The sequence below is a fragment of the Prunus persica genome, chromosome G2 (assembly GCF_000346465.2).
Source record: "Prunus persica cultivar Lovell chromosome G2, Prunus_persica_NCBIv2, whole genome shotgun sequence".
NCBI lineage: Eukaryota > Viridiplantae > Streptophyta > Magnoliopsida > Rosales > Rosaceae > Prunus > Prunus persica.
In genome coordinates, this window is record NC_034010.1 from 5085574 (window position 1) to 5103082 (window position 17509).

At 35.9% G+C, this 17509-nt stretch overlaps 1 protein-coding gene across 1 annotated transcript; it reads left to right on the forward strand.

The window, feature by feature from the left end:
• LOC18784869 (WAT1-related protein At5g07050) lies at positions 13795-16175 on the forward strand. Its single transcript, XM_007218013.2, has 7 exons — positions 13795-14091; positions 14206-14268; positions 14420-14536; positions 14624-14873; positions 14993-15154; positions 15247-15398; positions 15758-16175. Exons 1-7 carry the CDS (start codon positions 13889-13891, stop codon positions 15990-15992), a joined length of 1182 nt encoding a protein of 393 aa, XP_007218075.1. The 5' UTR covers positions 13795-13888; the 3' UTR covers positions 15993-16175.

Genomic DNA, 17509 nt, shown 5'->3' on the forward strand with positions numbered 1-17509 from the left:
AATTGTAATCCCCTGATTCCAATATGATCCGTCCGAAAATCAACCCTAGCCTAGTCTTTCAATGTTGTATCCATCTATTTACTTGATCATAACTAGATTATCAAATAACTTTCAATTTGATTTTGAGTGCCGATCCTTGAAAGAAGATATAAAAAATAAACGATCTCGATCATGGTGTCACTACAAAACAAATATCTTCTATAACGAAGGTGCTAACCGTCGTAAAATCTATTAGCGTACACGTAGAGGCTACGAATAACTTGCTATCATCCATGTAATATCCCTTGCCTTTAATGAACAATGATTGTGACAAGTTACCTGAAAATAATTGAGATATTTAGTTATATACCTATTATTAGCACTAATGTTATAGATAAACACTATACCATTTAACTTCTATAAGCAAACCCAAAAAAAACACTATTGCCAGCTATCCAATTTTTTAGTTTACTTAGTATACTAATTTTTGGTTTTACTCTTTTGTTTTGAGTGTTTTTGGGTTTTTTTGTGAGGTTTTAAGGTTGGGCTTGTTTTAAGAAAACCATTGGCAATTTTGTAAATTATAGGAAGTTCAAAGCCCCTTTGTTATGTTGTAAGTGAGCTTATAGTTTTCATTTTTGCTCTTTTTTTTTTTTTTTTAAGAATTTTTTTTTCGCTCAATTGGTTGGTCTATTATTGCGTCTGTTTTGGGTACAATTCTTGGTCTATTATTGCAGCTGCTTTGGAGATGTTAAATTAAAAGGTGAAATTTGATTTTGACAGCTGATGTGGCAATTCCAACCAATATGTCAATTTTATTCATTATTTTATTATAATTGGACTCACATATACACATTAATATGAAAGAGTAAAAAATTTAAAAGTGCTTCTAAACGAATCCTAAAATTAACTGAGTACACCATACTATCAAACTATTTATTGAATTACTAATTTACCCTATTATAAAATGACCAAAAAGAATATATTCTATCCAATAGTTTTGAAATATAAATAAATAAATAAATATCTCATCAAACATAAAGACTGTCCCAACCCAACCCACTTACCCCACTACTAGCCAGCCATGTGGTTCTATCTCTCTCTCTCTGAATTTTGGATGACGGACTCTCAAGAAGGCCTACGAAATGAAGTCCTCCATCGTTAGGAATCTCTCCTAACTCCAAAACCACCCTCTAATGATAATCCAATTTCGATTTCTATGGGATAAAGCTTATCATTTATGCAATAGGGAATCATTTTATCAAATTCTAATCACTAATAATTTGCCACAAGTACTGTAATTGGTTGTCAACTGTAGGTACATAAGGGGGAAGGTTTGTGTGAGAGAAGAAAAGAGTGTGAGGGGCGGGGACCATGGCTGATAGTGGAGAGAGTGAGCGGCGTCAGCCATGGCTGGCAGGAGGCTGGGTTGAGAAGGAGGTAGTTATTGCTGGAACATTTTTATTTTTTATTTTTTATTTCATAAGTATTGGTTAAGAAGGTGCAAATGGTTAGTGAGTTTTAGGTTGATACAATTATGGTGTCGTGGACCTATTAGAATTCATTAGATTAATTTAATGGTTAGTATTTGTTTAAAAAAGTGTTGTGTGATAGTGTATTAGGGTGTACTAGGAGTATTTTTGGTAGTTAAATATGGTGTCCTTAGTTAATTTTACATTTGAATTAAAATATTTGGGTGTACTTAGATCAAGGGGTGTACTTAGACAGATAATAGCTTATGTTTTCATAATGAGATGAAACCCTGAAGTAAAAAAATAAAATAAAATAAAATATGAAATGACGCCTCACTGTGGTTACTGTCAAAAATAACGTTGAGATGACAGACTTCAAATCCTTGTCAACATTAACTCTTCAGTTGGAGCATTATATGATGTTAAATTTTACCATTAAAACTCCACCTCACATTTTAGCATATCGGTTGGAGATACTCTTAAGGATGCAGAAGCAAATCCATAGCATATCGGTTGGAGATGCTCTTAAGGATGCATAAGCAAATCCTATCCATCATGAAAGCCCATAAAATTATGTTTACAGGCCCAATAGCTAAGCCCATTTATATATGTTATCTGATCTTTCTTTGATATATATGTATATGAGTCCTGATCTCTTGGACTACAGGGGTCCAAGAAATTTATGGTCACTCACCGTTGGATGTAAATTCAACGGTTCACTCACTCTTGCACTCATTTTAAGAAACTTTTTTGAACCATTGGATTAATATCCAACGGTGGGTGACCACAATCTCTTGGACTCCTGTGGTCCAAGAGATCGGGACTGATATGTATATATAGTACCACCAATGAAAACCTTCATGCTCAGATAGGAGAAAACTTCATTCATAAAATTCTGGTTACAGGCCCAGCGGTTGTCTGGACTCATTCAACCATAAATTGCACATAATTTAGAGAGTTCAAGAACAAGAACATGTCTGGCAGTTGTGAACTGAGGAATATTTCTCCAGGGGGGTTGATGTGCAAATGTTCTCAATTTTTGTGCTTTGAGAAAAAAAAAATCCATAAAAATTAAAAGATACTATTATTCATGGTCCATAGAAAATAAAAAATAAAATTACAAGCTACAATTGTTCACAACTAGTTTCATATATCGTATCATCGTTTCATTACCTCCCATTCTGTCACAAGTGGACCTCACACAATATTCATAACAAAAAAAAAAAAAGCTCTCTTCACTTATTCAATTGCAACCTGTAAAACTAAAATGAATGTAACAATCAAATACACATAATTAAATACTTTATCCCTCCATGTCTCCACCATTTTTATGTGGGAAAGGCTGCTAATCAAATTCTTGGAGCTAAGGTCTCTATCAACATCTCAACAAGAACAGTGTGAAACCTCCACGGTCAACGAGGTCTCAACGAAAAAGCTACCAGGAGAGATGTAAAAACTAAAACAAGCCTATATAATGCCATATATGTATAGAACTTCAGTTGAGAGATCTTTCAAACCAACTTATTTTAGGGATATTTTTGAGAGCTAACTTTGTATTGTATTTCAGTGATACAAGCCGTCTATTTTCTAAATATTCCTTCAAAGATCATCTTCGTCAAAAAAAAAAAATTAAAAAATTAAAAATTGTTAAAACTAAAAACCATTTTGCCACTCAATTAATGGTTGAGATTTTAGTGTTTTCTTGAAGCACCGTATTCGTCTATTTGTTAGCCACAACTAGATATCTTTATGGTTTTCAATTTGTCTAATTTGTTGCAAAGATGATCTATGAATGATAAAACAAACGATTCAAATTGTTCAAATAGAATTCGTAGTGAACCCACAATAAGGTGTTATTCAAATAAAATATTTGAGAAATCTCTTAATTGAGGGAATCGTACCTATATATATATTGTAGATATATACATATGAATGGTGGCTAGTCTAGTTCATCACCATCTTGATCACCATCTCGATCACCTTAATTGAAGTGGATCGTACCTATATAATACGATACTTGATCACCACACCTAGCGATCAATCAGTTCCCAAGTTATGGCATTCTTTCATTGCTTCCAAACTTCTATCCGAAATGGCGAGACAACAACAACAAGAGTAGGGTGTGATTGTTACCCAGGTTACGACATTGATTCACTGCTTCCCAACTACAACAAGAGTAAGGTGTGACTGTTAGGGTTTGTATACACAAAAAGTAACATGGTTCTATATGCAATGAGAGATATCCAATTTGGTTCTGTTATGTTGGTCCTAGCAGACTTGAAACCGCAGCTGAAATGGTTCAAGCCGATTTGGTCCGACTTAGTCAAATTAAAGGAAGAATGAAAACAAAAAAAAACCAAACCAAACCAAAGAAGTAAGTTGGGCCTAATTTGATCACGTGTCCGTTTTTTGTGCCTCGCACTAGTGACATGTTTAAATGCTAGAGAGAGATGTAAGAGTTTTCGGTCTCGATCATTAGTATATGGCTTTGTTGTGTGCTACCCATTAGGTAAACCCGTGATATATTAATGAGAATGATAATATTGGGCTAGTAACTTCATAAATGGTGGACCCAATATCTATTATATAGTGGATGCTTAATAGCTTGACATGGTTCCTACTTGTGTTGGAGTAAGGGCTTTCCTTGATGGGTGAGAAACCTAATTATACGTTGGTATATAAGAAAGGTTCCTTCACTAGCAGCCTTACCGTTTTATGCTCCCCATTGTAGCCGTGCAAATACTAAATTGTAAGGAAGACTTTGCTGGTGTAGTATCAGGTTACTGCTCCACAATTTAGTATCTTATGTTGTATGAAGATCGTATTGGGACTTACAAGAGAGAGAGAGAGAGAGAGAGAGAGAGAGAGAGAGAGAGAGAGAGTAACAATTAAGGGTGTAGGCACTGCTAGGTGTCTTCAAAAAGGTGATAGAAGAAGCTTTGTCTTCCAAGGAGATGTTATAATTAGGGCTCCGAGGAGAAGTTCTGGAAACATATGTATGTATATACACACACTTATCAACTGAGAGGGATACTTAGGGATTTGAAATATCCAAAATTAGCATTTTGAGTAGCAAAAGCATTCTCCTCATTTGAGGGAATAAACTCAAAACTATCGTTATTATGGAATTTCTTTTATAAAGCAATGGAAGACTGAAATCTACTTCATTATAGAGATGGTGATTGGGTTGATTTGTCGATCATCAGAAAAGCACAGAGTGGCACTAGGAAAGACAACTTCAGAAGCAATCATATAGCTGTCAGGAAGAGTTCTAAATGATTTAGAGCAAAAGATTAAAAAAAGCACGAAAAAAGCTACAGAAATTGATTGCCACAAGCATGAATATTCATCGCAAATATTTCGGTCAATCAGCCAGTAGAGAACCAAATGTGTCGCCATCGAAAACTTTAAAAAATAATGATACATCTCCATCAACTACAACTTCACAAAAGCAATTGAGCAATTGACAGACATTTTGGCCCACCTTCGGGCCTCAACCTTCACCACCATGCCGGTTCGGATATGGAGAAAAATAGCCGATCTTGGTTCATTGTTGCCGTTAGTCGAGATAAGCTTCGATGCTGGTGAGAGCTGACTATATCTGGGGTCGTGGAGAGGAAGATCGATGAGATCTTAAGCCCCTGTTACGTTTAGGTTTTAATTTTTCAATGTGAGACATTTCTTCACATGAATCAGTTCAATCTATTTGGTTTTATTGAAAGTAAATGGAATTTTTTTTTATAAAAAAAACAAACAAACAAACCATGCAATTCAATTTCAACCATTTAAATTGATTAATTACCCTTTAAATTTATGAAATTTGATTGGTCTCTTTCTGACCATTGTGATCTCCTCTTCTTGCTGGACTATATATGCATGGGATCAACAATGATTTACTAATGGCTAGCAAGGCAAAGCTTTAACAAAAAAAAGGCAAATGCTTTAAACTTAAGTGCTTCTCTTTTCTTTCCCTTGGTGCGTGCGTTTTCGATTACTACGCCATTTGTGCAAAAAGATTGCACGCAGTTCGATAAGCCAAAATAGAGAAAGCTGTAAAGCAATGCACGTAATTGGTTTCATGTAAAGATATTCGTCAAATGTGTGACTAAAGATATGAAATTTTTGACCAGAAACTTTTCAAATCGATGATGATGATCCAATAGATTCAATAATACAAGGCTTTTTGGTCAAAGAAATTATGCAACTTTTCCTCTACGTGTGATGAAAGTTGCAAAAATAGCCAACACAAAATGTTTGTCCTTTGCTTAAAGCCTTAAAAGGTTGTCACCTAAGACACCATATGGTATATATTTATTCTCTAAATTTTGAGTAAATGATCACTTGGTGGGAGAGTAGGTGGACCGTCAGTAAATTTGCTTCTATTGTAGGCAACAAAATTTGTGCATTGAAAAGGACTCACTAGCTAGTGCAGTAGTTTAGAGTAATTTGCTTCCCCAGTTAAAGTTTTAAATTTGATTAGTGTGCACGAGTTTAGTATATTATCGTCCCTCTCAATAAAAAAGGTCTTGAAATAAAAAATAAAAAATTTGTGCATCAATTTAAAAAATGTAGAAACTGGGTCTGTTGGATTGGAAAGCTTTCTCTTGCTAGTACAATGAGATGGAAAGCCCTCCACTTAATCCATAAATCTATAGAAAGAAAATGAATGATTGGCCAGTGGAATGTCGTTTATGGTTTTAATTATAATACCTTGTTGTAATCATGGAGTGGTTATATATGCTTGATCTTGGATGAGTCCATTTTGGAGTACATGAAGGACTTGATTATAACATTGATTTGAGGGCATGCCTGGTGCTAAGATGAGTTTGATTACCATGAAAAAGTTAGAGGTGTTATGAATCATCACTACTACAAAAAAAGGTCATAAACGACCGATTTTTTTTTCACCGTCGTGTAGATTGAAAATATATCTCCGTCTATCCTAGGTACCGCGACGACTATAAGCACATACCAAGAGTAATTATAATTAAGGGTAATTGGTTGAAAAAGACAGATTATGTATGATCAAGATATTTGTATGTAGTGAGTGATAAACGATTGGATGGAAGTAAAGCTCAATTTGAACATTTACCTGAAAAAGGCTGATCAAATTGAAAAGAATTAAAGTTGGTTTAGGCCACCATTGTTGTACTTTTTATATATATATATAAAAATCAAACTTTGTCGCAGCCACTTAGCTGGTAAGATAATGCACATAGGACATAAACTCAATCAAGCCCACCAGAGTTATTTAAAGCAGTATTAGATGGGATTTTCTTCTCAAAGCAATAGTATAAATTTCTTCTCTTTCCCATTTTTGTCCCGTGCACGTAATTGGTTTTGTGGAAAGGTATTTTAATCTTGGCAACCCTTTTTATTTTCCAAAGAATTTTAAGACCAACCACGTGCATGATCATCACGAGAAAATATCTGGCAATGACAGGAAGCATGATCGTGTATATGAGTGAGGAAAGAGGGAAGGGAGTGAACCGAAAGGGTTGGAGGGAAGGACATTATGAAAGTTATTGGACCGCTAGGTGCAGATAGGATTATCCTTATTTCGTTAAAATAAAAACTCTTGTTGGACGAACAAAAAAAAAATTGAAAGTAACACTTGAATCAAAAGCAACTTTCAAGGAAACTGAATGTCACAGGCATATACATGGTGTGTAGGTCCAAAGAAGAAGAAGAGGCACTGGTAAGTGTATCGATTGAAACAAGGTAGTGGGCAAAATAAACGGACTTCTATTGGTGATAATGAGATACATGCTTTTTAATAGTTTTTTTTGCACGATTGCTTTATTGTATCTCAATTTTTTTGCTTTCCTAATTCACTTTTTGAACATAACAGCAAGAAGTTGCACGATGAATTTCGAGTCTCTGCATCTAACATCGCTATCAATACAAATAATTAAAACCAAAGGATCATGAAAGCTTGAACTTGAGATTAGATCAAAGAATCCTTTCCATCAAGAACTTATCTGTAAAATAGCGAGAAGGAATTCTGATGTCTTTGTGGATTGGAAAAGGGAAGAAAAAACAAAGGGAAAGTTTGAGAGCACAATGAAATTCAACACGCAAAAATTACAATAAGGGTAATGCTACACTTACCATATTTTTATCCTATATTTTTATACCACATGATGTGGCATGTCCATATCATATGCCACATCAATTAAATCAATAAAATGTATTTTAATAAAAAAAAAGTTTAATTAATAGTTTTTTAAAGTGTTAATAAATCATAAAAGAAAAGAAAATATCAAATAATTTTAATTAATGTGGTTGTCCACCTCATCTGCCACATAAGGTAGTGTGGGAATATGGTATACAAATGTGGTAAGAGTAGTATTATTCTTACAATAATTTACTAAATTAATAAATTAAAAAATATAACTTATTATGAGACATGTAAAATTGGTATCAGTTTTGGGAATCAATTTCTAGGTGGATTAAACATGATGATAAATATTTCATATTTCATTATTGTCTTCCTCTATTATCAAAAACCATATTGAAAGTGGTTTTTGGAAAGTTCAAAATTATATGAGCCCAAATAAAAATCACTTTAAATCTTTAATAACAAGGGTCTCCATTTAAAATTATTAATTTACTTTGTAACAGCAAAGGACCCACTAGTGTAGTGGTTTGAAGTATTTACTTTCTCAGGCAAGATCCTGGGTTCAAGTCCTAGCATCTGTGCTGTGTGTGTGAGTTTAATATGCTATTGCCCTTTTCAATAGGAAAGGTCCTCAAAAAATGCATATAAAGACCGACATGCTACCAGTAGCCTCATTAAAACCATCCTAAGAAAATCACATGGGACAAACTCTAAGGTAGGAAAGAGTGTCACACATGTCGTAGACTAATAAGAGAATCCGATACAAAACAATAAAGACCGTTACAAACAAAACACTGAACAGAGACCAGCAAAACAGCCCACAAGAGAGGGCCACAAAACATCTCAACCTATCAAAAGAAGCCTTCTATGTAGTGAAGCTCTTAGTCCTTTGACACCCGCACAAACGGCAAGAGAACCAACAATAGAAACCAGGAGAGGGCACAGAGGGAGAACACATAAGACAATAAGGAAGAACCCCTGAAAGGCACCCACTTTTCTTCGGTCGGCCTAAAGCAAAGAATGGTTGCAAAGGATCAATAGAAACAAGGAAAGATAGAAGGATTACAAAACTGTAACATAACCTATAACTACAAAACTGTAACATAACCTATAACCTCCCCCTTAGGTTGCTTATGTTTGACACTAGATCTGGTAGAACATCAAGATCTTGTAAATTAGGCACATCCTGCAAAAGGGTAGAGTGTACAGGAGAACGGACGGATCTAGGGGGGATATCCATGGAGGGAACTAACCAAGGGGGATATCCATAGGAAGGGTTCCCATCATCGACCCACAGAGAATCGGTGGAGGTAGTGTCAGGAAACGAATGTCATCCTCATTGAGACCAACTTGTCGACGAAGAGAATCAATGGCCTCCAAACCTTATGACAGCATGATAAAGTAAGAGGTGAGACAGAATCCTGCGAACTCATCGCTATCATGGGAATGAGAACTCCATGGCCGATCAGTATGACTACCTTGGTCACCCGAGCCAGCCTGGGAAGAAGTACCATGTCCTTGAAAAGAAGAAGAAATAGACAAGGACCAGTGAGCCAATAGGTTTATCCCATAAATTGGTAGTGCCTTCCAAGTTCGCAAAAACAGAGGTCAGATATGCACGCAAATGTGGAGTGAGAGGGCCATGCGTAGCTTTAGATTTCTTGATACACACCTGAGTAGTCAAGCAGTTACTCATATTTAAACTCCACCATATTTTCCCTAACTTCCGAAAAGGTGACCAGTGTTCAATGAAGAAGAGGCAAAGTGGCATCAAAACGTATACAGAGATGGATGAAGTAACCCACACAAATAGAACCATCACAGTTATCCACTCGAATAACCTCCCCCAATATAGCACCAATAACTCGAGCAACTGCAACTGTCATATAGAAAACGAGGACACCATGTCATTGGACCCAAAAGGGAACTATGCGTCAGAGACATCGAATGCATATTACCATTATGTGGGAGATCAGCCAACAAGACCAAGGAACCCTAGCCTTTGCTTCCTACTACCGCCAAGAAAACCAACCCACAAGGCAAAACTGAGACAAAGGAACCAAAAGATACAGAAGCTAAAAAGATGCAGGAAACGGAGTTTGTCACATTCCGGGATCGGCTCCGCCGTAGCACGATATTGTCAGCTTTAGGCCCCCCTTTCTGCCCTTACGGTTTTGTTTCTAGGAACTCACGAGCAACTTCCCAGTGGGTTACCCATCCTGGGATTGCTCTAGCCCCAACTCACTTAACTTCGGAGTTCTCATGACTCTAAAGCCAGTAAGCTCCCAAAAGGACTTGTGCTAGATGGATGCGGGCATGTATATATAAGGCACATCACCCCCTCTCCGTTGATCGATGTGGGATGTTACAAAGTCAAAGTTGGCTTCGGAGAAGAAATAAAGGACCAAAACCCCAAGCATCAAAACCTGTCAAAAAAACCCTACACACAAGGCCCCAAAGACCAACCAGCCAAACAAAGATCCGAGAAGAACCAACAGCAGACACTGAAGAGAACCCAACCACTAGCGACGCACATAGAGAAACAGGAGCAAGCGGTAGGAGAACCACCCAAGACTAGCTGACACCAACAGAAGCAGCCTTTAAACCGGACGATGCTAACTAATGCCTAAAGAAAGGAGATGCAATAGGGGCTACAACGAGCGGAGAGCGAGGGTAGCAAAACCCTAACCCTAGAGAACATGCCATCTCTCCTCACGAGCGAGAGAGAATCTTCTAGCACATCAACTATACCAAAACAATGTTACTCTGACTTGATATATTTGAATATTAGCTATTTTGTATTTTACAGAAAATGAGAAAAAGAATTATTCATTGTTTTCATTTGACAAATTTGGTTGCGTGAATAGGTCGATGTAAAGATTAAAGACTTTGTTTATATGTCAATAATTGTTACACAGAAATTCATTAATGAACTTTGAATCTTCAACTTCTATAAAAAAAAAAAATAAACAACTTGAGTATATGGATGGAACCACACTGTAAGTGTGGGTAATTGTATAAGTGTGGCCGTAATAGGATATTGAACCTCAATTTATTGTTAGCATTGCATTATGGTTGCTTGTAAAGTACAACGGTTTTGTTGTTATAACTGTTGTATAGTCCTATATTAAAACATGAAAATTGAAATGTAACATCGCTTTTCACAATGGGTCATCTCAAACAAACCGTCGTATCCATAAGTCTACCTCAACGGTAAGTTATGCCATAACCGTATAAGACGACGATTAAAAATTATTAAACGACTTAAATAGATTTTAAGATGATGGTTTTAGAACATGTACCGTTGTTTGTAAATCAAATTAACGACGATTCTGTACTTAAATTGTTGTCTAGATAATAAACCAACCACACTTTTTAGAATATGTACCGTTATTTATAATCAAATCAATGACGATGATAAATCATCGTAGTTGGGGAGTAAAAAGACGTTGGTCGAATAGATCACAGTTTTGAATCAGTAAAGGCACTGATTTTTCATCGACTTCTTTTTAAGTTTTTGTTGTAGCAGCTAGTATGTTTGTATACATACAATTTGGATCTTATTTATATTATCACAAGGAAACTAAATGTGTAGGGGTTACTTTCATGGCACTAACAAGGGATAACGCTCCAAAGATTTTGGATAGGGTATCATGAAAGTTATCTCTTACTCCAATAGAGGCCTTGTAGACAAATGCCATGCCAGTTACTTACACAAACAATGTCCACCAGAAAAAAAAAAAGATTTTGAAATAGAAGAAATTAAGAAGAAAGAAAGTAAAATCAGACAAAGAAAGATAAGAAAAACAGCTTTGTTTTCTTGCCTAGACAAGTGCCTCATAAGTTCCAACACATTTACAGCCTTTGTGGGCCATACACAGAAACCCACTTACCCCCACTTCACCAGCCGGCACACCACACTTGCACTGAATTGGAGTCCCATCAGACATTTTTTTGAATGCCTTGAAACACTGACAACTCCTTTGCCTGGCCCTTAACATGGTTTGCTATAATTGTCCTAGACCAATGCTTATCTCCCTTTTCATTTCGACATGGAAGGCAAACAAAATGAGCAAACCACTAGTTGATCGCATCCTTTTGCTTTTATCTCCATTGTCCATTTGTTCAAATCTTCGGAAATTTGTCGGGCCTCACACAGAGATGTGTATGTTGCACATTGATATAGTGACCAAGTATGGATACTGCTTGTCTCCTTTCTTCGAAGAAAACATTACTTCTCTCTGTAAATTACAGTTTGACACATACACAAAAATAATCTATAAAAAATATATAAAAAATTATACACATATGTCAAATTGATATTAACAAAATAATAGGAATTTCTACTTCCAAGACAACAAGGGAAGAAGGCAAGTGTTTTCGGCCTAGTATATGTCAAAAGATTGTGTTCCTGCTGAGATTGTATTGAACATTCCTCAGAAGCTTTTTTCAGAACTGCGCCTATTGCCGCATGCGATATCACAAATCATTTGAGATGATTGGGGGATGATTAGACGCCCATTTATATAAAACCTCCGTTGGTGCTCCACTTGATTTCATTGAGAGTGAGAGCTACTTGATATTGTACATACTGCTTTTCCTCTGCTCCCATGGAACAAAGAATTTATGGTTGAAATCCTCCTAGTTAGTCGAATTAATGAATTGTTAGTAAAAAATTATCCGCGTCTTACACGCACTCTCATTACCATTTTATAAACTGATCAAAGAAGATGATTTTTTTTTTTAAAAAAAAGGGGATACAAGTAAAATAGCCGCTGGTGAGTAGCTCTATTTTTTTTATTAATTATTGCTAAAGAAAAGAAGATTAAGGACTAAGCTAAAAGGATATTAAAAATAAAACCACAGCATATATGGTTAATATTTTTGAAGTGAGATATCCATGCATAAGGATTCTGATGGATGTGGGTTTTTATATTGTGATTTGGCTTTCACAATTTTAAAGTTGGATGAATCCGAGGGTGTTGATTTGTTGAGACAAAACATACGTACGTCATGGAACCTATGTTGGCCATGCTATGCAATTATTCGGGCCTATTACTTTATTCGCAATGGGCTCTATGTCATCAAAAGCTTACTACACCTTCACCACTTTTATTACTTTCATTGCCTTCTCCACAAAAGAACACATGTAACGCACCTTTCCCAGCTCATATCATGCCAAACCTATAGCCCAACCTGTATTTGAATTACCTCAATAATATCTAGATTTTGTTAATTTTCTCTAATTAAATTTCCATGTGGGTAATAAGAATGCCGAAGCAAATTTAGAATGCGTGATAGAAGATAAATACTTTTACAGGCGATATTACCAAAGAGAATAATCGAATCTAAAATCTCGAGTACAAAGATAAATACTTTTACAGGATACTACCAGACACTTTAATTTATAGATTAAGATGACGGCAGCTTGGTATACATGTGTCAATATCTACTACCACATACTTTATGAAGAATACTTATGGGTGAAAGTATCTCACAGACTTAGAAATAAAATGAAATGCGTGTAATCGGCCAACTTAGTCTGGCCAGATATTGACACCACAAAAGTGATTAACTAAAGAATATATGGAATTTCAATTACTAAACTTTAATAAATAAATAAAAAAGAATGAAAAGAATGTATTTTATGAGAAAATATTTTTCTCTCTCTTCAATTTCTAATTAATTATATCGTTCAACTCTGATTATTATTTTTATCCTTTTTTATTATAGCATATGAGTAATTAGTTCTGACATGTCAAATTTACGAATATTCTAATACGACATCATTCTGATCTCTATTAAAAAAATAAAAATAAGATTATAATGAAACTACACTCATTTTCCATTCACACTACGGGATAGATTTGTAACCCCAAAAAAAAAATTAAAAGGGATATGATTCGCTGAGGAATCGCTAGAAGAATTTGAATATAAAATGGGGAGAAAGACGGGAGTATTAAAAAATAAAAAGAATAAAAAGGAAGTGTGCTAATGGAAAAACAAAACAAAAAACAAAAGGATGTAGAGTTGGCTTCATTTCTTTCCGACAATATTTGTATAGTGGATGGTGTAAATTCTGATAGTTGAGCAGCAAGTTGAGAGTGAGGTGACGAACAAATTTTATTTATTTTTAATTAAATAAAGTCACTGCAGGCACAATATATTTTAACAAGCAAAGTTCTCTCCCTCCTGTATAAATATGCGGGCATTCCCCTCACTTGTCTCTAGGGAGAAACACAATTTCTTTGAGTGTTTTCTCTCTGGTATTCTATATTTCTACTAGCAAAGTCCTCTGAACTTTCCTTCTTCAAAAATGGCGAAAGCTGGTTGCTTTAGCAGCTTCCTTGAGAGCTCCAAACCCTATTTTGCAATGATCTCCCTTCAATTCGGCTACGCCGGAATGAATATCATTACCAAAGTCTCTCTCAACAGAGGAATGAGCCACTATGTTCTTGTGGTTTACCGCCATGCCTTTGCCACTGCTGTTATAGCCCCCTTTGCCTTCTTTTTTGAGAGGTGTGAATATGAAGCAGTGGTACTAGTACTCCTTTAGAAATGGCCTTCTTGGTCAATAACTTCGCAAAACTTTGATATGATCTTAAATATTTTGTTTGTTTCTACTAATTTCAGGAAGGCGCAACCCAAAATTACTCTCCCAATTTTCATGCAAATATTTGTCCTCGCTCTTCTCGGGTCAGTTACTAATTACCATATTTAATCATACGAAAATATTCTTTTACCAGACAGTCTGACATTAACGTTTGCAAACTATCTGGCAAAACAATTTGCAGCACCCTTAATGATAATGGCATTTTTCTAATTTTATACCCCTTTCGTTTTGTAGGCCGGTGATTGACCAGAACTTCTACTATGCTGGGTTGAAATATACGTCTCCGACATTCTCTTGTGCCATGAGCAACATGCTCCCGGCGATGACTTTCGTCATGGCCGTCATATGCAGGTAAGAGAATAATTTCTTTTGAATGCTAATAATTGCGGCCGATGATCATGAATTAATTATGTTACTTTGATTTGGTGGAATCAAAAGGATGGAAAAGCTAGACATGAAGAAAGTGAGGTGCCAAGCAAAGGTAGTGGGAACCGTATTGACAGTGGCTGGGGCCATGTTGATGACCTTATACAAAGGCCCCATTGTAGAGATGTTGTGGTCTAAATATATTCATCCACGAAAATCTTATGTCACAGACACCACTGGAACTGGTGACAAGCACTGGTTTTTGGGCTCCGTTCTCCTCACCATTGCTACTCTTGCCTGGGCTTCTTTGTTTGTTCTACAAGTAAGTGGTCGCAGAGCCATAGAAAAAGAAAAACAATTTTTCTTTTTCATTTTTTTATTTTCCAAAGAAAGTAAATTAATATGAACATTTTGCTTTGTTTGTTACCCTTTGAACAACAGAACAAGGCGTTGCAGACCTACAGGAATCATCAGCTGTCTCTCACATCAATGGTGTGCTTCATTGGCACTCTGCAAGCTATTGCTGTTACCTTTGTGATGGAGCACAAACCCTCTGTCTGGAAAATTGGCTTTGACATGAACCTCCTTGCTGCTGCCTATGCTGTATGTTTCTCTCACTCTCTCTCTCTCTCTCAATTTCATTCGTTAATAATCACACTAACTTTTTTCTTTTTTCCTTTTTCAATTTCTTAAAGGGGATTGTCACATCAAGCATTTCATACTATGTGCAAGGGCTGGTGATGAAGACAAGAGGGCCTGTATTTGCAACTGCTTTTAGCCCTTTGATGATGATCATTGTAGCAATCATGGGCTCCTTCATCTTGGCAGAACAAATATTTCTTGGAAGGTAATTTTCTATTCCCATCAACCTTTTCTTGCATCTATGCATGCTCTCATGCACGCATCTCTAGGATATTAGTTGTTAATCCCCTTCTAGCATCCTTACCCACAAAAACAATTCTCTATTAAAATACACATATATATATATATATATATATAATATTCATGTGTCTCTCACAAAATTCTATTTTGACGAATCATGTATAATATGGCTCGAGATTTATGAAAATAATAAAATATTCAGTTTAGAGTATGATAAGCTAAATAGTAATTAAATTGCGAGCGTTATCCTTGTAATTTTAATACGTTTAATCTTATTTTATTATTTCAAGTCCACCGATTAATTAACTTCACTTGTTCCTGCAGTGTGCTCGGAGCCGTATTGATTGTCTTTGGCCTTTACTCAGTCCTGTGGGGAAAACACAAAGAAGGATTGGAGATTAAAGAGGAGATACCGGAGGTGATAAAAGGTTCACATGTCAACGGCGTATCGATGTCGGCCATTAATGGAGATGCTGAAACTAACAAGCTCTCCTCGGTTGCTATTTCTATGCCCATCCCAGAATCCGGCATGAAAGCCAACCCAAAGCCAAGTGCCTAAACAGATCAAGAGAATATGCATGGCAATGGGCTTTTTTGTCTTTTCAGCACAACATTTTCTTAAAAGTTTTAGTTTTTAAACCTTATGGGGTTTTTGCTGTATCATCCATGTAATCTAATATTGTAATGATTTTGAGCTAATGGCAATTAAGAGAATCACAAACCCTCTGCTTTCACAATTTTCAAACTTGCTCTCTCTCTCTCTCTCTCTCTCTCTCTCTTAGTTGGGAATTTTTGTCTGTTTGTACACGTGGGACAGTTGCTGACGTCTGATTCAGATTCCACTGAGGAGTACTACATGCATGCGTGGTAGACACTTTGATATGTTGGGGGGCATCTAGTTGAATCCATCTTGGCTTGTTTATGTTCCCCGAATATTATTTGGACACCCAATATTTGCATCTGATGCTGCCTCCATTTAAATCCCCTTGATGCAACAAATTCCACGACTAGCTAGTTTTATGGTCGATCCAGTAGCCAAATGATTCCTCCATCAATCATAGCAAAATCTATACAGTAAGATACTATTTTGGACGATTTCAGATCTTCTATTTATTTTAATTTTATAATTAAAATTAAATTCAGTTAAGGCCGGAGCCACCCTTAGGCTTGGGTGGGATCCATCCCATTTTTGAAAATACAATAATTTAGTGCACATGAGGGTCTGTTTGGGAGTTCTTCTGGAAAGACTAAAAGTGCTTCCTGACAACTACAAGTACTTCTGATAGCGTTTGGTAAAAAAGTCAAGAAGCGCTTCCTAAAAAAGCACCTGTTATGTGCTTCTTCTAAAAGCTCTCCCAAATGCTTTTCCAGAAAACACTTTTTATGAAATTCAATATTTTTATAATAAAATAATATAGACAAAAGAAAAAAAAATAAAATTACAGCCTAATCGTGTGAAAACTTCTAGCCCACCCTTGCCTGAAATAATTAATAGTATTTCAACTTGTTTAGATAATTTGAATCTTGAGCCTTTCAGCAACCTGAACCAGTTAGAGAATAAAGCAAAACTTGTCAAAGAATAAAGCATGTATATATTTTCAGACTTGTTTTTGTTTTTTTATCTTTTTTTACATACGTAGAGGGTTGGGGGAATGTTCTCTCGTTTAGGCACAGAGGCTGCTGGATACGTAAAATCACACTCAATGGTTCTATTCTGTAGTATAAAGCGTACATGAGAATGGTATCTTGTAGAGCTTATCGCTCTTTTCATTAGAAATAGGTAGTAAATAATTAATATTTTGCTTGAATGTTTCTGTTATGTCGGCGATCTCTAACTCTTTATGGGAATTCAATCCTCATTAGGGAAGACAACCTCACACCAATAGGATTGCTCTTCTGGATATGTAACTTTTTTTATTGACTTAAGCATCGAAGAAGCTTCAATCGACCCGATTTTATTAGGGTTCACCTGTTCAACCAATCCAAACAAGATTAGGAAACCCTCAGTTAAAACTGCTGTACAATAGCAAAAAAAATGTATGCATGGTTATCATGCGTCTATAATATTGTATTGTT